Genomic DNA, 20,516 nt, shown 5'->3' with positions numbered 1-20,516 from the left:
GCGTTTACGTGAACGAGCTCAGCAGACCGGTGAGTCGTTTACCAGCTACATCGAAGACGTCCTCGACTTGTGCAAGAAGGCGACGTAACCATGTCTGAGTCTGACAAGATCCGGCACGTTATGAAAGGCATCGACGACGATGCCTTCACTATGCTGCTCGCCAAGAACCCTCGTACCGTGACAGAGGTGATCACGCTCTGCCAAAGCTACGAGGAGCTGCGCCGGCAGCGGTTGCTGACCGTCGACCTCCATCACGCGACGCCGACCTCGCTGGCATGTCGGCCATTTCTGATCACTCGGGCTTGCTCACCGAGGTCAAGTCATTTGTGCGCGAGGAAATTGCACGCCAGTTTTCTCTACTGACCTTGCCTCAGTCGCAGCATGTTGAACAGCCGTCGACCACACTGCTGCCTCCCTTACGCCGCGCTATTCAACAGGAAATCGCGGAGGTCATGCCGGAATACACCAGCACCCCTCCGGCGCTTGCGCCACTCAGTTACGCGCAAGTTGTAGCCAGGCCACCTCCAGCGATCCCTGTGTCTGCCCCACATCCTTACGCCGAAGTCGTCGCCAGACACAGGCCTTCCAGGCGAGTGTGCCGGCTGCGTACGCCGACGTCATTCCTAGGCCACGACTGCAGCCCCCATACAGTCCTATCAGCCTCCGCCCCGTCCACCGCGTCTTGGGCCATGGATGGGACCCACCCCGGCGAACCGATGGCGCACTTCCGACAACCGCCCCATCTGCTTTGCGTGCGGTTGCGCCGGTCAAGTCGCCCGCTATTGCAACCGCGTGCAGTCGCCTCCAGTCGCCTCAACCATGCCAAGCCAGTCGAGCCGCCCGTATTACGATCACCGCAGCCTATGTCACCGCCGTCTCGCCCAGCGCTCTCTACCGCCGTTCAACCGTCACCACGACGCCGCTCACTGTCGCCGATGCGGCACGTCTGTCCCACGCGACCAGGAAAACTAGTCGTCGCAGTCCACGAGGCAAGGCTGCGACGCGATCGAAGTGCGAAAGCCCTCAGCGAAGCCCATCGAACGTGATAGACGTGTTTGAAGACGGTGTTCGTGCATCTGCCCTTATCGTCGACTAGTGCCGTCAATAAACGCCTTTATAGCACATACATATCGCTGCAGTTCTCCGGTTTGCACCTGAATATGCCAGCTACACTATAAAGTCCCGGGGTTACGTTTTTAACTTGTTTTAGCGCACTTATTGAAAGGAAATATAATTTTAAAAAAAACGTGATTAGCTGGCACTCTTGTAATGTACGGTACAATACAGACTGTTTACTAGCTTTCTGCACAACTACATATTGTCTCTAAGAAATGCCCTCACCCCCCCCCCCCTCCAAGAAAAAAAAAACAGCATCGTTTTAAACGTTTTAATAAGTGCAAAGCAACACTCGCGCAAGGAAGAGACATTGCGCTTGTTAAGATGTCTAAGTTCAGTTACCACCAACTTTCCAAATTCCCGCATTGAAGAGTATCGTACGCAGAGTGCAGGAACACGCGCTTCGATAGCGCTGGAGCAACAGCATCTTAAAATGCGTCCGGTACACCTCGCGTCATCATCGTCTCTGCCACTTAATTCAGCCCATGGAAACCGCTTACTCAGCAGCTGTTCTCGTACCTCTCTACAACGCGGTAGCTCTCCGTACAAAAAGCTCGCGCGGAGTAACGACGCGCGCGCACGAACCAACAAGTCGAGCAAACAACAGCTCCAACAACTGCGACAAAAACACACGGGCCGCACCGCCACCTAACAGCAAACACGCGTGTCTATCGCTCGGTGTTAATCGCTCCCCTCGAGTGGGCGTAAGGCAACAACGACAACACAACAGCGGTGATCGGCGACGAGGCTCGGGAATTCCTCTCTGGCACGCACACCACCACGAAGAGTGTTGTGCGAGCGTCTCACACCACGTCGTTGAAAGGTGCCGCTGCCGGGAGCCAGGGGGTGAGCTTATCTCTCCACTATCGCGCGGCTCCCTCGATCGGCGGCTCGCAGAGAAGAGCCAAGGCGGGTCAGCTGTCGACGCCACACCCCGGGATAGCATCTCCTACTAAATGAGCTCCTTCGTTGTTTTAATAAACACCCGCACGCCCACCGGCCGGCAGGCCAGCTCGCGCGCTCGTAGTCTCTCACGAGAGAGAGTGCTCAGAGAAGGTGGCTGAGATTTGCAGGAAAACGGCACTAATTAGAGCGCCCGGTCAGCATTAATAATAATGGCTCAAAGTGACGACGCGTCCCGAGGCTGGCGAAATGGCCGAGGAGCAGCAGCTGACCTCACAATCCTTTTCTCCCTCTCCCTCTTTCACCGTCGCCTCTTCGCGCCTCTTTTGTTAGACGTACGCCTGCGAGCTCTGTGTGTGAAGGAAAGGCGCCTTCGCGCTTAACGCATTCCTTCGCGCTGTTTTTGTTGTTTTACTTAAAACCGTCGACCGAGGTAATAAAGTACGTTGGAAGTTTGTCGATACCTAACTCGTGTAGGCAAATAAGGAGAACGCTCGCAAACACGCCTCCAGGAGCGCCATGCCACTGCGCTGTAGAAAAGGGCCGTAGATACACGACCTATGTGAAGCAAGGTGTGAAAAAAAAGTAATGGCCGAGCAGTTAAAGGAGACGACGGACGTCCCTGGCGTACAAACATTACTCAAAGGGGTGTGCAAGAAATTTGGAACGTGTGTGTTCTTTTTTTTAATTTTTCTTCGTCGCTGTCTCTGCAAGAAATGCGTGTAGCAAGACGTAAGTTCACAGGTCTCACTAAGTTCTTCGCGAACACCGGGACAGCAAACACCAGTGAATGAGTATATACTCGCCATTTTCGGTGACAAACTGTAGACTCGGGAAAGGCTTCCGAGCGTCAGAACATATAAAAGGCGAGGTGCTAGCCGTCGCCGTGGGTGGCATTGCTGTTGCTGAAACATAGTCCTGCATACGCTGTCGTCTCTACCACGGACGAGCGGGCCGGAAGTTCCTGGCACTTCCGGCTCACTGCCGGGCTAAGCTTCCGGTAGCATGTTTGTCAGCGATTGCCCCGAACTGGCTGCGTAGCCGTTGATAGGACACGTGCCGAATGTGTAGCTCTTTGTCAACATACACAGATAGGGACGTCGCGCAGCGCCGTGGAATTGTAGGCTTCCGTTTCTTTCTTTCTTTCTTTCTTTCTTTCTTTCTTTCTTTCTTTCTTTCTTTCTTTCTTCCTTCCAGCTGCGAACGTGTGTTCGACGCATGAGCTGTCGCCGCTTTTCGCGCGGACGCCTCGCTACCTCAGGCTGCTGAAAGCTTTCCAGGGCAGAACACCGTGCGCTCGCTCGCAAAGCGTTTCGTGTATGAAGGGACACGAGTTGGTTCTACTGGATCGTGCAAGTCGTTTTAGAGCGTAGCTCTTAGGCGCCCATTCCTGCGTTGAGCGGCGTCGCCATCGCCATTGCCGTGGCCGTCGGTGGCGTAACCGATAGACATGGAAAAGTAACCTACGGCATGAAAAATAAAATGAGAAAAAGTCACCCAGGATGGAAATGGAATGGGATTTGAACCTCAGCCCTCTGCGTGACAGCCGAGTATTCTACCACGGAGATAGTGCTTGAAGCTCATTTGCATAAAGACCCTATACAGGCGTGATATCGGGCAAGAAATCGCGTTGACCTATGTAATGTAGCGTGGCAACAGAGTGAAGTAACAACCAGTCATGACATAATGCTAATTGCGCAACGAGTATGCGGCTTAAAGCTTCCCACCCACTGCAAAGTGCTCAGCCATAATTCTTCGTTGTCATCAGCCACATGCAGCATCAACAAATTCACATAATACCTTATAGATGTGTAGCGGGTACCTCGCGTATTCGCAGAAAGATGAATAATGGCGTGGTGGGTGCTGTCCTACTTCACAAAAATTATTATTTAAGGCGTAGTGGATACTTTGCGAAATTGACGGGCGTTTATTTTCACAATTAATTCGCTGTGCTGTTTGTTCATTTTTTCCTGCATCTCACGATGTTCGGGCCTTTTTTTTTGCATGAATAGGTTGCCATAGATCGAATGCTCGCATCTTGGCTAACGTAGCGAGTTACGGCGCCTCCTATGAGTTCAGCGTTCTTTGTATTACCGCTAGTCATGATTGCTTCATTCGGTAGACAGCACGGCTACATTCACGTCTGATGTCTATGGGGAGCCCTCAGAAAAACGTGGCTGATAAGCGAGTGTTTCTAAAGTTGTCCCTAATAGTTACGCTCCTCAAGGATGAGCGCTCATTACAGTAATTTCATCAATAAAGCTGGTGGTAGGGGAGGGTAACATTAAGAAAACATTCAGACCACTTTTAGGTGATATTACATTGTTAACGCACTTGCTCTTTCTATGTGGCAGCGTGACATATTTTTGAGACACCAGTAAATACTGTTTTAGATGTTTAGCGAAGTCGCGGTTTTAATTATACTCCGTTTGGGCCCGGAATTTGAGCGCTCGAACGTTCGCGCTTTCGCCTGAGCTTCGGGCCTTATTTCGCCTCCGGCGCATTCGCCTCGCCTGCTTTACAAGTAAACGCACAAATACACACGCAAGCACACATACCCCCATTTTTTTCCGCACCCATAAATAGAGCGACCAGAAAAGCAGAGTGGAACGAAAAACTTCCTGCGACATCAGCGACCGCCCAACGAACGTGTAACGCAAGCGCAGCTCAAATGTGTTCAGCAAACGAGCCAGCTTGACTGCCGTGCACGCTATAAGGCCATATTTTTTCATCCCTTCCTCCTCTTCTCTCGCTTCTTACCGTAGCCAGCCATCTCGGTGGCCTGCCGTGAACTTAACCAAGATTTTCTTTTTTCCTCCTCGCGTCCATCCCCTCTCCCCGCCAAGGCGCGTACGCCTTCTCTCCCTCCGCTTTCCCGAAACTCCCATGGCAGCTCGAATCTGCCAGCCGCTTATATATCGTTGCCGCAATAAAACGGGTGATGAACGATTCTCAGGCGGCCCCCGAGGCGGCGGCGGCGGCAACAGCGTCGGTGTCGTCGGCTCGGGGCCGCGCTCTCGGACAGCGGGCGGTCTGGAAGAAGGCGCGGTCTGGGGAGAGGAGGGGGTCATGGAGATGAGAGAGAGAGAGAAGCCGTCGGTGGTGGGCGCTGGCTGTTTCCGCGATTCCGCGGCTCTCATAACGACCAGTCTCGAGTTTTTTGGCGGCCCGACGTTGACGCCCCTGGCGTGACACCCTCGGTCAGAGTCGAGGGGTGTCGGACCCCCTTTCCCCCTTACTCGGCGACGAAAGAGACGGCGGGGGAAGTGAAGCCGTGTAGAAAGGGTGTCACGATAGGGCAAGTCACCCGTGCCGGTGGCCTCCTTGTACCTGGTCGACGCTGTTAATGGCACTGAATCGTTAGCGGAACGGCGCCCGCCACGTCAGAGGACACGGCTACGCTCGCTGCCTGTGCAAAGGCCTGCAGAGGAAAGAGCGGGGCGGGTTACGGGGTGGTCCTTTCTTCCTCGCTCTTAAATTGTGCCGCAGCGACGAACCAATACGTTTTCCCCTACTTCGCCGTCGCGCTCGAAGTCTCCAGAGAAGCCGCCGCCAAGGTGTACTTACGTACGGAGCTCTGAGGAGAGGTGAATAAATACTGCCAACGGTGCACGACGGCTTCGTCTTCGCGAGACGTGTCACTGAAGAACGCTCACTCTCGCTCGCTATTACGGGCGACGAAGTTGGGGCTCGATCGCTGTTTCATTCTCGGTCCGCTGACGTCGATAGAATATCTCTTCATCTATGTCGCTATATTGTTATTCTAGCACATATGTAAACACGATCGACAACTCTTCCTTTTTTGGTTTGTTATCCCTGTTTATTCGACGGAAGGCGAAGAAAGAGATTCTTGACTGCAGGGCATATCTAGCGTTGAAAGATCGATACCAATCCCATACGAACAAGCTGTATCGAGTCAATATAATCTCGAAAATTGCAGAATCAACAACTAGCATCTGCAGCACTGCAGTTTCTGTTTCTTTCTTCTTTTCTTTTTTTTTTTGGTTGACGGTGGGGCGGGCATTGAAGAGACCCGCCGTTCTTTTTTTGAAATCAATAGTGTATTCACTTGAACGACAACAACATGTGGCCGGCCGAAAACAGGGTATTTTCGTGTTTTCGTTGTGAAAAGAATAGAAATTGACTTCTATGAACCAAAGAAAACGTGTAACAGATGCTCCACACTTACGTAAAGGCATCACTGCTCAACGAGCATCAATGCTGAGCGGCATTGAAACCGAACCGTAGTAAAGTATTGCAGGGACGGCTCTGTGATAATTGGTTCATAATGCGACGGTGTCGGCCACGGCCTGTTCATAAATATGGTACACGTGCTTTGCATATATGACTTCGACGAAAGTTGATTCACGAGAAAAATAAGATAAAAAGTTTCCGATGCCATGAGAGATCAAAATTGCCACTAGATGTCGCGGCTGGTGCCGCTACTGCACTTATCGTTCCCAGCGAGCCGGTACTCCCAAGGCTGTAGACGGAGATTCTAAAACTCTCGGTTCCGACGACGTATCCTGTTTCACGTACGTCGAGGCCCTTAAATCAAGCTGAAAATTCTCTATGCAGCGGCCTCCCAGTTAGACGCTGCAGCTCCAGTTTCGATCGCCTTGGACTCGTAAAGATGTTCCTCGTGCTCTTCGATGCAGGATCAGTGCAGTGCCGCATGGTTTTGCTGCGTTTTCGCCAAGAAACAAACCAACGTCTCCGCTTAGTAGATCGCGTTTGTTTTTCCTTTTGTATTCTTTCTAAAATATTTCTGAACTGAAAGACGTGCCCCATACTCGTTGTTGTTATCTTACAAAGCGTCGTTTTCGATTTTTTGTTTTATCCCACATTGTCTTCCCTTCACATTGTCTTCCTTTGTTTGTTTTTATTTGTGTGTGGAAACGTCCACGTATGACCCAAGTGTACGCCTTTTTTTTTTGTCACCCGAAGTGACTCTCATTCCACAACGTGCGCCAACGTCTGACGCCCGCTGGACGTGTCGCCACGCCTGCATACAACTCCACCCCCCTCCCCTCTCTTCTTCTTTATTTATTTCTTTTTTCGCTTTTCATCAGCTCACAATTGACTGCACGGCATCCTTCCGCTTTCTTTTCTTCCCGTTTCATTCGATCTCTTCTTCTCACGTTGACTTTCCTTGAGCTTGTCTTCACAACCTTCCGTATTCTCTTGTAGCGTCCTTTTATTCTTTTATTTATTTCATCGAACGAAAGTAACGGCGCAAAAAGCAGGGTCGGGATAGGTGCGAGGCCCGCCGCCGCGACCGTATAGTGGAGAGGAGGAAGGGCACCTCAATGTAGGTGATTTACGGTGCACGCCTATCGAATTTCCAATTCCCGTTGCCCGTATTTCGTACTATATATCTGAGTTTCCTTTTCCTGCGTGCTCCCACCGAAGTCGACGACACACACACCTTCTCCACTACCTCTCCCTCCACTGCCTCTCTCCTCAGTCTTGCGGACTCCGTGAGAGCTCTTCCTCCTTCTTGCCCCCCCTCTTGCCACTTCTCCTCCTCAAACACTGTCATCCTTCTCGTGTTTCTTTTCCCGGCGTTCTTTTGTTGCTGCCTCCTTAGTGGACCGTACCAAGCTAATACACGCCATACAACACGCGCGGCGCAAGCACCGCGCTACACTAAACAAAACCGACGCGCACACAAACGCACAACACAAGCGCACCTCAACTTCCCAACGACGCCGGTTCAGAATTTATTGGATTCGATCATCGCGCGCGGCGTTCCACGCTGCTTGGAGCGCTTGGCTCGCCATCGTACCCCGCCGCGCGTTATGTAGGGGGCGGACGGGATATATATATATTATATATATATATATATATATATATATAATATATATATATATTATATATATATATATATGTGTGTGTGTGTGTGTGTGTGTGTGTGTGTGTGTGTGTGTGTGTGTGGTGTGTGTGTTGTGTGTGTGTGTGTGTGTGCGGTGAGAGAGAGAGGAAACAGAGAGGAGGGGAGCTCGGATGAAGTGCGCACCAATCGGTTCAATTACCCAATCGACGACGTGCATTGTATGCCCAAGTGCGAGAGGGGCTCTCAGGCACATTAGTCGGCCGGTTTCATCTCGACTGTGGGTGCCGGGGCAGCGTCGGCGGTGCGCCACTTTCAGATACCGCTTACTTATTTCTTATTTCTTTCTTTGTTATTCTTCGCTTTCGTGTACTTTCTCGTACGTGCCCTGCGCTTTTTCTTTTTCCGTCGCAGTCACATAAACACACACACCGCTAATAGGAAGGAATGACTCGCTTTGGGGGGGGGGGGTGGCCGCAACAAACACACACGGCATACTCCTTGCGTCTTATGTGTGTACGCTCCGCACCATCACTACACTTTCCTCAGGGGCTGGTGGTTGCCAGTGTGGCGATGGTGGGTGGCGCGGACTCATCCTCACCCCCCCCCCCCTCCGCCCACCCCTATTTCTCTTCTTTTTCGAGCTTTTCTCGTCCCCCGTAAATAAAAAAGACCCGCTCCTCGCGAACACTGTATATACGCAGCAATAGCCACGCACTCTCTCTCTCCTTTCCTCCTCTCCCACCGCTGCACGCCATTGTTTTCGTACGATCCTTTGTTGCGGTCTCTCTCGGCTCGCCGCGCGCACATGATGATGCTCGCCGTCTTGCGGAGAAGGCAAGCTGCGAGCCACCGACGACGCTCGTGCCTTTTTTTCTTGTTTACTTCTACATCTCCCTATATGCTCTCCTTATGGAGAAGAAAGAAAAAAGAGAGGAAGAGAGAATGCATACCCTCCCGCTCTCTTGTTTGTTCAGGGCGGCCCCATATTTCTTTGTCGGCGTGTTTGAGGTAGCCGCCTTTTTTTGTTGTTGTTAGTACGAGCAGTTTGATAAACGACCGCCTCGATGCTGAGCGCCAAGTGCATCTCGGACTCCCGGGTGCTAATCGCTGCGCGAAAGATTGGCACCTGAATGGCTCAAAACAACACGTAATGATCATGATAAAGTCTAAATCGATCACGATGGTTCGGCCTCCTTTTGATTTATTTCCTTACTTCTCTCTCTTTCACTGCTTTTCTTTCCTTCTTCCTGCAACTAAACGCTACGTTGGAGGCCGTTTGTCCGCGCTGTAATCTCATGCAGATGGTTCGGTGAATAATGCGCGGAAACTACGCGCTCAAACACGGAATAATGCATCCGCTTTTCATGCGTAATCAGCCTTCGAGGTAGGCGCCACAGCTGGACTTTTTAATCATGTATATATATATTTTTCCGAAGTTGTCTCTCCCTCTGAATCAAGCGAAGAAGTAGTCCGTGTGCAGAAGTGTTGGAGGTGCACTTGCAAGTCTGTGTTGAATATTGGCGAAAATAAAGGGTGCGCCTAAAGTATCACGCCATGTTGTTTTTTTCCTCTTTGATTTTTAACAGAGCTTTAAGCTATAACGAAATCGTATCTACGTTAAATAATCCGTATTTCGTCGTGCAGTTCCATAATTTCGTGCGATTTCTGCGTTGCACATAATCAAAAGAAGACGGTTAGCTATACAAAACAAAATAAATTTTCAAAATATTGTTACTCTTATTATCGCGGGCACGTTTGCATTTTACATTCGTTCGGAATGGGGTAGACGCATCGTCAGTTGGAATCGAGTCTCTTATAAACTGCTTGGACGCAGGACCATTTGCAGAACACTGCTCTCTGCAATCTTTTAGTTGTATTTTTTTTTACTCTGTGATACGCTTCTTACTTACTGCTCGTGTTTGTCTTCACGATGTTCTTTACGTCCTATCCTGGGAATACTGTCTCCACCAATGAAGGCTGCACCATTTGTTTGTAATCCTAGGCCTCGTCAGACACCATGCGGCTAGTCTTTTCATTGTCGCCAATATAAATATTTCTGTAAACATTACTGCGCTAGTTGCTGGCGTGTTCACGAATAAACTTTTACTTCAGAAACAAAGGCGCGTGGTTAGAGAGTTGTTGCCGACAATACCGAAATCGCTGGCACAGTAAACTTTACGCGTCCTTTCGTGCGCTTATTTCAGTCGGCGTGGCCGTGCCCTGTTGTGCTGAAGTCTTGTCTCTCTATATAAATAAAGACGCTTGTCTTGACCTCATTTCGTCCCGAGTTATGTATCGGAAGAATTCTTTATTGCCGTCTTGTTTCTTCTCTGCGTTCGAATTACAGTGTTTTCTTTAACGCGATCCTCCATCGCTGTTTCGCTAAAAACGCCGATGGAGCCGGAAGCACTCCGAGTAATTCGTTCTGCTCATACTCTCAATTCCGGCAGCGCTCATCGCTGAAAACGCCTCTCTGCCGTGTTTAGCTTACTTCGCGGTGAAGCAGCAGCCAAATGACCTAGTGAGACAGCGAGCTAGCTTTTATATACATCGGGAGCCGTCGCTCGTTTCGTGTTATGGGCAGTCTTAAGGGAATGACCGCGTCAGATTTCGGGGGGCCCCCGATGTCGTTCGTTCGTGCTTGTCGAATATCAAATAGAACGCGATACAGGCCGCCCGATTACTTACTGGGCCCTCGTTCGCAGCCTCGTCAGACCGGGGAGGAGGCTTCAAAGAGTACACGTCCGCCTTTTCGTCCGCCGAACTATACGCTGACTTATTTTCCCTTATAAAGCGGGAGGCGTTCCGCTTCTTCCCCTATATATATAGCCTCATATACCAATACCACTACGCTCTGGCCTTTCGTTTGCTTCGTTTTTTTTGTTTTTTTTCTCACTCGCGAGTCTGGAGTGATCAGAATTTCTCATCCGGTGTCCCTGTTCCTATTTCTCTCGCTTTCTCTTTTCTCTTTAACGCTGAGTCATCAAAAACGTCACTTTCTTTTTATGCGTATGGCGGCGCCGCGCAGGCGTGCGCTTGCATTTTAGCGCGTTTAGCATTTAAGTGAATGTAGGATTTACTACGTTGGTCAGATTTGTCCGAGAAAATAAAGGAAAAGGGAAAAATTGGTCGTTTCCCTTTTTTTTCTTTATTGCATCTTTCAAACTCGAAAGAAAATAAAGAAAAAGCAATAATGGACGAAGTTTGGCTCAGCGAGTCCAGAATTTGGTTTTATCTTGCGCCCAGTAGCTCCGGAAAAAAGTTACTGCTCTCGATCAAAATGCTAATGAGCGGTCGTTCTATCTCTTCCTCTTCTAGGTGCCGTCGTTCCTCTGAAGGCGTGCCTGCCGTCCGGAAGTTAGGCCTAGTCGTCGTTATTTCACGATGGAACCCGGCACGACGACGCCCCCTCCGCGATGGAGGGACCCGCCGACGAAGCTCCGGAGACGAGCGCCTACGGGACTGGGTCGCTGGACTGCCGCCGCCAATGTCCGGCCGCCAACGCCGTCCCTGAACGTCGTGCTTGTGCTTCTAGTTTCGGCGTCGCTGCTAGGACTTGTCTGCGGGCAGCGCACAAATTCGAGTGAGTCACGCATCCATCCTTCTGGTAACGTCATCGAGGAGTCACGCTTAGATGAAGCAGAATGGTTGGAAACTTAGGCCTAATCTTACCTTGCGTTTGGGGAAGCCGATACGAAGTGAGAAAATTTTGGACACACTTCGTTTCGTTTTTGGCTTTTTTTAATATAAAAAGGTCAGACTCACCCAGGGATGTCACAGTTATGCAGAAGAACTATTTTGAACCTACATTCTCCCCCGCGACTAAAAACATAGTCTCGTTCACGCACTCGGCAGTGTTCTCCGAAGGCGGAGTCAACGGCTGTCCGGCTCATGACGTCATTCGGGAGCGCGCGCTCATTGGTGCAGGCTTGTGCGCATCCGCCTCTGAGGAGAAAATGCCAAGGGCTTCTAAAGTTGCACCCGACTATAGTATTTTAACACTGCTCTGGTGTTGAGCCTTTGTCCCGTTTTGGGGAGAAGTCTTCGTCCCGTAGGGGAGATCATGACAAGAATGGTGGTGATGAAACTGTCGAGTTCGCGTTTAGTGTTTCTGTATACGTGTGCTTATTTTCTTCTGTCACTCTATTACTTTCATTGTTTATCTACCGCGTCTTTAGTAGTGTCCCTATCTTGCAGTTATAAAGCCTAACTGTTCCAGTTAGCATTACACTTTCTTCAACTTCGCTTAATCTACCACGTTGGCTTGTACGACAGAATGACAGCAATTTAAAGAAAAAAACTAGATCAACCAAGGGGACCATTGATTTGAAGAATGAGCACTTCTCTTTGCAGACGAGTATGAGGAGCACCAACTTTATTGCGGGCGTAAACTTGGCTTCTCCTACTATTTTCCGGTCTTCAGTTGCCACTTTTTTTTTTTCATAAAATGTTGGACGCATGTCGATGGTAATAACTCCTCTTGAAATTACCCGCATTACATGCCTGGAATCATGGAGACAAAAAAAATAGCCCTCATACCCAGGACTCAGGAATTGCGTAAATAACGACATTCTGTGCGTCAGTATGGCACAGTAAATGTTGTTTCAATTTTCATCCGTGGCAAAGTTGCGTTTGTGCGATGCGCAATACAAAAGCACTATTGGTGTTTTTGAGGACCACTCGCCTTAACGAGGCTTTATGAATGACTCTTATATGTATGTATGTGTGTTTGTGACTGTACGTATTATTTGTGTCTATACGTGATCATTGTATATAGTATCATCATCACCCGACACCTGGAGTAGCAAGCCAGGTGATGAACTAGGTTCAAATCTGCGGGAATGTCATTAAAGATTGCTATCTCTATCTATCAGGCTCTAAGTTTTGTTTCATCCTCGTTTGGCTTCGAACATAGGTGCTTTGCAGAATCATCTTCTGATAGAACGCCTAATAGAGAAAGGAGGAGATGCGTAATGATTGCATTTGCGCAGGTCCCCGGCCACAGCAGCGGTTCGCCATCGAGCCGACTGACCGGTCAGCCATCCTGGGCGACACCATCGTGCTAGCGTGTCGCGTCATCGACAAGGCCGGCACGCTCCAGTGGACCAGAGACGGCTTCGGCCTCGGCAGTGACCGCGACCTCTCGGGTTTTCCAAGGTACTCTATGGTTGGAAGCGACGACGAAGGTACGTGGTGACACTCGTCGCTTGACTGACCTGTGAGTGAGTGAGTGAGTGAGTGAGTGAGTGAGTGAGTGATTGAGTGAGGTAGGGTGAGTGACGTGAGTGAGTGAGTGAGTGAGTGAGTGAGTGAGGAGTGAGTGAGTGAGTGAGTGAGTGAGTGAGTGAGGTGAGTGAGTGAGTGAGTGAGTGAGTGAGTGATTGAGTGAGTGAGTGAGTGAGTGAGTGAGTGAGTGAGTGAGAGTGACGTGAGTGAAGTGAGTGAGTGAGTGAGTGAGGAGTGAGTGAGTGAGTGGGAGGCTGAGTGAGTGAGTGAGGAGTGAGTGAGTGAGTGAGTGAGTGACGTGAGTGATGAGGAGTGGTGTCCACTAGTATGGAACGCCGAGTGGCAAAATGTTTCCAATCGTGTGGCAGATATTAATTATAAGATAAATAATCTGTGGGTATCATCTTGTTAGTTTTGACTATCCTACAAAAGTGGAAATGTACAAAAAAATTGGAAAGCTTCTTTTTTCGCTTGAGAGAGCTTCCTTATGGCTGCGAGTTCACCGTGTTTTACGTTTTGGCCGTTTTGTTTAGGCTAAGGAGCCGCAGCAGTATAAGTTAATTGGGCTGTCTCGAAAAAAGCCTAATTACTAAGCTTCTCTGATATCGTGCCTTTCACGTGAATTTGTATTCTCAAGACATCGGCATGGGCAGTGAGACCACGTGACCTGACAGGTCGTTTCGGCTTTTCTTTCAGGCGATTTTTCGCTTCAGATCGGTAGCGTAAGCCTGGAAGACGATGCCACCTTTCAGTGCCAAGTTGGCGCCGTCGAAGCGTGAAAGGCATCCGATCAAGGAGCGCTCCTCTGACCGTATTTGGTGAGTTCTCCTTTTCTTCAATTAGCATGCCCGTATAACAACTTCACTTATGTTGTCAAATGAGCAAATACATGAACGTCGGCTAAAGTGAAACGCTATTTTATACACCAGTAATACGTTCATTAATAAAGATAAAAAGTTCACGGCATTTTTTTATTGCCTACCAGCACTCCAGCACCGGTACGTCGATGTGACGTCCCAAATTCAGAAGTAAAATTTGTACTCCATGAATGAAAATTTGTGACGTCACGGCTGTCTGACAATTTCTAGTGGCGTCTTTATTGGCCTGTAAACGGGTTCTCCGGGTTCTCTATATTTACTGTTGCAAAGAATCGTATTTTGCTAAGACATCTGAAATACTTTTATTTAAATGTTCCCTTTAATCACGTACTAAAGTTGCGATGTGTTTTGTTCTGAAGGGCTACGCGTGATAAGCAATGCGCAGAACGAAAAAGGGAAACCCCAGCTTTTTAAAATGTTTTATTGCGATCGGCAAGACGACTTGCCTATACGTCAGCGCAATAGCAGTTGTTGCCGTCGAAGCTCAAGTTCAAATTCAAATGCCTTTTATATTCGCATATAAAAAGATGCGGGCAAGCTAGAAATTAAAAGAGAAAAACTTTGCTCGAAGGTCCCCGGTCTCTCCCAGGCTCTTTGACTACAACGCGAGCAATTTAAATGCATTTTCGGCTTAATACGCAGACGAATAAGGTCACTGTCAAAACGTTGCCACTGCCACGGGTGATCCCTTAGAGACTCGAAGCGATCGTCCTCTGAACACTTCGTTCTGTTGGGCTTTCCTTTTAAAGCGTTTCACGTCCTTGTAAAGCAAAAAGGGAAATAGAAACAAAGATTATGTGCGGGCTGTTTAAAACGCTTCGAGCCGCCGATTAGAACGGCAGGAAACTAAACTGATGGGCCTCTTACAATCGCTCTTCGTTTTTGTTATACATATTCTTATTCTTGTTTTACTTAACCCTCGCTTGCGAAACTCTTCAAAGTAATAACGTGAACAACGATGGCGTGAAAGGAAACTTCGAATGACCCTGATTAGCGTATGCGTGATTGCGTAAGGCTTTTGCTATAGACTCGGAAGTGTTCGCTAACTTTGCTTTCGCTCTTACTGGCGTCGGAATGAAAGTCTCGTTCGGCCCTTCTCGTTGCGCAAGATGATAACGAGTGTCAAGAAATGTGGTGCTTTATATAGACGCCGATTTTTTTCTTTTTTTAGGAATGGAAACGATGCAATAACGTGGCCTCCATCTTTTTTTAATCCCGCGCAATAAAGTTTACCCTGCGTAGCGTGTCGACCCTCTTGAAAAAAAAATGATAAAGTCGCGGTCGTAAAAAATTTTGTCTCTCGCTCTGTCTTAGAGACGGCAACGTGATAACCGTAATTAAGCTCTTAGTGTAGGCGCTAAGAAAAAAGAGAGACATGAGGAAAGTGAAATCTCAGTCGTAATTATTTTTTTTTAATGCGCAAACGAGGCACCGAAGACTCGTGGAGCTAATAGTCAACAACTCCAGCCGTGCCAGCGAGACGCCGCGCCGCGAAAGCCCTCCACCCGGACGCGTAGAGTAGGGAGAGGAGAAAGAATGATGACTCAGCGAGAAAAGTGCAGACTCATTTGTGGTCGTCGCGAGACGGCACCTGGATTAGCGGCAACTTATGATGCGCTCTCATCTCGCCGAAATAAGGGTTGCTGCAGTGCGCTTTAACCGCGTCATCCTGTGCCGTCGTTCCAGCGTACTTACTACTACTATACGTATGCTGTGCCGTGCGCGAGGGTTTCGCTAACAAAGTCCCTATTTATATATATTTTTTCTTTGTTTGTGTAGTCATCGCAGCTGCGTCCTTATATGTACTACGCCACGGTTCCCAGCGGCGCTGTCACTGTCTTTCCCGAAAATCCCGCGAGTCTTTCACCACCGGCTCGGGAGGAGGCTTCGCCGAGCCGTGAACACAAATCCGAAGAGGGCGCCGGGAAAGACCTGAGAAAGGGCCTTCGCTAGACTGCTGTGCTAACCGTGAGCAGTGCCGCGCGCGCCGAAGTCTGTGAGGCTAAACTTTTAATGCTCGCCGAAGTGACGAAATGGAGGGGGAGGGGGGGAAGCGACGCCTTCCTCCCGTCCGCGAAGGATGTCTCGCGGGGTAGGGATTTAAGAGGGCGCGCATTGTTCTTAATAGGCCCCTCTGGAACCATCGCTTCCGCGTTTGCTCCGCTGTCTCAGCGAGGTGGTATATGGCGCAGGCTTCCCGTGGACGCGCCTCTGTGGCCATCGACTTGTTTTCGTTGCTGTTTTTTTTTGTTTTTTTTTTTCGGTCCAATGACACAAGCCGCCATGTAGTGAACGTGGTGGAACTTAGGCCGAAAAGGTGGCAGAACAAGTATATCCGCGTTAGGGTGCCTTGATGCGCGTTTTGTTGCGCGTTTTGTATCGAGGCACACTAATCCGCGTCTCTGCGACTCTATCCAGTTCCAGATGAACTTTGGTGTTTCTCAGTTGACCGCGTGTACCCGCAGAGGAAGAATGGGGTTGCCCAAGTCAATTATTCTTCTTCTTCTTCTTCTTCTTCTTCTTCTTCTTCTTCTTCTTCTTCTTCTTCTTCTTCCTCCTCCTCCTCCTCCTCCTCCTCCTCCTTCTTCTTCTGGGAGAGAGATGGTGTAGAGGAGAACAGCTCGAACTCCAGCGATTCAGTCGAAATGCATGTTAGGGTGAAAATGAGACTGGGAGATTGATACAGGCAGCGATGGTAGTTAGGATATCACACAGTTCTCAACTGCACATTACAGAAGAGAACGAGCAGTCGTACATACTACGAGAAAAAAAATTAACATTTCAAGATGAGTCGGGTGTTTCAGCGTACATGCGAAAGCATCGTTGAATGACATTACATGAAGACAACCTTGCTGTTATAATAGCAAATCGACCGACATATATTATCGTTCAGCCCTATTAGCCCTGCGTTTTAGCGGAGCACTGGTAGTGTGCGAGGTAATGCGGTACGATAATGTTTACGTGTGCGCAAAGATAACTGAAAAATAATAATAAAAAAAATACCGGTGGAGCGCGTGACCGAGACCGAAGCATCGAATTACGAGATTCACGCGCAGTTTTCTAAAACGCATGTAGGCTGTAGGTAGGAAAATCGGGGTACTACACGTCAAAAAGCCGAGTGTTCGTTTGAGATCATATCGTTGGAGCTTAAACAAAGGGCAGACTCATCATTCGTATATCTTGCGCGCACGCGCATTTCTGTTCAGTCATGGATACTGCGTGCCAGTACAAGCCACCCGCATCATTGCTGTTTTTCTTTGTTTTTTATTTCTTCCGTCGGAGTCTTTCCAGAATCAAATCATTCATTTGGCTGTTCGATGAGAACCGCTGCGGCTGCTTCGTGCGGGCTTTGTTCTTCTTCTTCATTCTTTTTCTTATTAAGGTGGGGGGGGGTTGAGTAGTTAGATCGCTTGTTTATTCAGCATGCATGTTTCGTGCTTTTATTGGTACTATGTCCCGAGGGATGATCGACGAGCGTCTTGTTACAGACTGAATCTTCTCTTGGTTTATAGGTTTCACCGTAAGTATAATTATGTTGCAATTCTGAAGTGGATACACCACCAAAATGTTTCTGTCGGTTTTGTAGCAGCTTGTTATACGGACAGCTGACCCTGTTCTCGATTGTAAAGAGGCGTGCGGGAAGCATCGCTGCTCTGAAAGCCCTTTCCTGTTTTCTGTTCCTATTCTGTTTGTTCACACTAACTGTCCACTCGTTCGTTTTCCTATTCTTGTTTTTTTTTGCTATATCTTGTCTATTATTCTCCCTTTTCCCCTCATCACCAGTAAAGGAGCCAATGGAGAACTTGCTTGGTTAACCTCCCCTATCTATCTATCTATCTATCTATCTATCTATCTATCTATCTATCTATCTATCTATCTATCTATCTATCTATCTATCTATCTATCTATCTATCTATCTATCTATCTATCTATCTATCTATCTATCTATCTATCTATCTATCTATCTATCTATCTATCTATCTATCTATCTATCTATCTATCTATCTATCTATCTATCTATCTATCTATCTATCTATCTATCTATCTATCTATCTATCTATCTATCTATCTATCTATCTATCTATCTATCTATCTATCTATCTATCTATCTATCTATCTATCTATCTATCTATCTATCTATCTATCTATCTATCTATCTATCTATCTATCTATCTATCTATCTATCTATCTATCTATCTATCTATCTCGCTGGGTCAAAGCCAATACCGGCTACACTCCACGCTTAACCTGGTCAAATATTCACGCTAACACCGGAACTTCGTACTTAATGCCTCTTAAGTTGCGTCACAATTCGTTTCTCGGTTGCGTTTGAAACAGGATACAGATCACGCTGTCGGTCGTTCACGGTCTGTGCATGCTGTCGATTCGAGGGTCGCGTTGTCGGTTCTCGATATTTTTGGCTGCTCAGTTGTTTCGATAACAAACGAAGCATAGGAACAGGTAATGTTTTTTTCATGATTCGGTGCATTAAGCAGCAACAATATTTTCCGTTGCAAATAGGTTATTGCAGAGACAGTGATGCAAAGAACATCCTTCATTTTGATGTATTATGCAGCAATTAATTAATTAATTGGAAAACTGAACAAATAAAAAAAGAACCTTTTCGCCGAATGTTCGCACTCACTTCTCGCCGCTTCATACACAATTGCACGTCGCTGCTTAATACAAGCGCTTGTGTGTTGTCATGTCTTGACCACAGCAACACTATGGTTAATTGGAGCGGTGTGTCCCATACAAAAAAATATTTTTATGCCACTTCAGGTCGAAGCATGTGCATTAATGTATCCATGTGTTATTTAGGATTCTGTGTGAAGTTGTCTTCCTCGGTCAATTTCGTATAAAAATGACTGTTCAAATTTATCGCTGTCTAACCGTTCCTCCGCAGAATGGCTAGTAAACAGTTGTCTTACTATATTCCGGATATCCGAGGTAATTGGACCTCCACCCTATTAAAAGGACACTAAAGGCAAATATTAGGTCAGCGTTGGTTATTGAAACAGCGTTCCAGAAATGTCGTAGTGCTTGTTTCGTGCCAAGGAAATGCTTATTTTGAAAGAAAATCACATTTTAGTAGTCCGCACTGCGTTAGTGCGCTTCAATCACCCGCCTGAACGGGCCTTCTGACGTAGCAGTTGCCGTGCCCAACGTTGCCCGCCTTTACTGCCCGGCCGCCGACGCTACGGTTTCTTGCGCAACAGCGGCCATCAACCTTGCCAAGACGCAGCCACGGGCCCCTTCGAGACTGTATAGTTCACTGTAAGGGGCTTAGCTTGGTCAGCAGCAGAAGTAGAGTATCAACAGTGCGAAAATAGCGACAACCAAGCACACGCAGCAGTACGCGATACCGAAACTGCCTCTGAGACGCGCACCTCGGCGAAAACAGGAATTTTGAACCACTCGCGCCGTTCCCCATGGTAACGCCAGGAGGTTTTTTTTGTTTTTTTTCCCATGAATGAAACAGAAACGAACAAGCAGCATTTTATTACGTCTTGTTATGCACGGAAGGTTCTTTTTTTATCTCAACTAGTTTGATTACTAGTGGTTATATTTGTACTCGGTACTCTTGACGTCATCGGAATCATTTCCAAAATGTGGCACTCGTGGCGCATGTCGTGTCCTACATTTACCTTAATTTCTCGATTAGTAGAGCACTGCTGTTGATACTACTGACGTTTTAGACGTTCTCATACATGACCTTTCACTCTTACATAAATTATTTGCCTTTAGTGTCCCTTAAAAAGCACTGTACACTCTATCTGTTACGTTATTAGCGACTTGATAAACGTGAACAATCAGAATCATGCAATTTTTTTTTAATTTGGGCACTTGTTCTTGCCACCGTTGCAGTACCCCCGGAACCCCCAAAGATCGTTCAAGGCGAGTTTCTGAAGACGACAGCCGGCATGACCGTCGAGCTGACCTGCGAGTCTCATGCCGGAAAGCCACCCGCAGAGGTAAGAATCGCTCATTTCAATGAGCCCGACTGAAAATGGTAGGTTGTGCGAGTATGTTGAAGCTAATGTAGTTGAAACAGTGTGTTAATAGACGAGGGACAAAAAGCGGAATATAACAGGACATGCGCCAAGTTCAGTTCGTGACCTGTGCACTCATCTTGTTGTCCTTCGTCTACTAACACGCTGTTTCAACTTAATGAGCCTCACCACCATGTGAATGTTAGCCTCGGCAAGGGTCTTCGACGCATGCTGGTCGTTCTCTTGTAGTAAGCTTTGCCACAGTACAGTAAGGCTGTGCGGTGAAACATAGGCAATTTATAATGGTGAAGCAATAAAACTTACCGAATGTGGAAAGGAGACGTAGACGATTCAGTTAAGGAAAGCTTAATTGATTTCCTACTCCTAATTGTCTGATGTATTCATTTGGTTGTGCTTAACAAAGAAACGAGCCCCTCGAAAAATTCTCCTTATTTCGTTCTTTCGTAGCGAAGGCCTCGGCCCGCATGCTTGATGCCTTTAAGTATCGTGCGAGAATTTGTTGGTCAGCTGACACAGCGTGCAAAAATCACGAGCCACGTGACG

General features: G+C 48.0%; 1 protein-coding gene and 1 pseudogene across 1 annotated transcript in view; both read left to right on the top strand.

Moving 5' to 3' along the window:
* Positions 1 to 20,516, top strand: part of LOC119394365 (mucin-5AC-like) — a 382,950-nt pseudogene that overhangs the window by 90,095 nt on the left and 272,339 nt on the right.
* The window catches only part of LOC119394363 (irregular chiasm C-roughest protein-like), a 28,017-nt gene continuing 18,676 nt past the window's right edge, over positions 11,176 to 20,516 (top strand). The window contains 5 exon segments of the mRNA XM_037661664.2: positions 11,176 to 11,438; positions 12,847 to 13,041; positions 13,778 to 13,846; positions 13,849 to 13,899; positions 19,828 to 19,934. Coding sequence (XP_037517592.1) covers positions 11,240 to 11,438; positions 12,847 to 13,041; positions 13,778 to 13,846; positions 13,849 to 13,899; positions 19,828 to 19,934 — 621 coding nt within the window. The 5' untranslated portion in view covers positions 11,176 to 11,239.

Source organism: Rhipicephalus sanguineus, chromosome 5 (genome assembly GCF_013339695.2).
Source record: "Rhipicephalus sanguineus isolate Rsan-2018 chromosome 5, BIME_Rsan_1.4, whole genome shotgun sequence".
In the NCBI taxonomy this organism is placed as follows: domain Eukaryota; kingdom Metazoa; phylum Arthropoda; class Arachnida; order Ixodida; family Ixodidae; genus Rhipicephalus; species Rhipicephalus sanguineus.
This window is presented reverse-complemented; position numbering and strand designations above follow the sequence as displayed.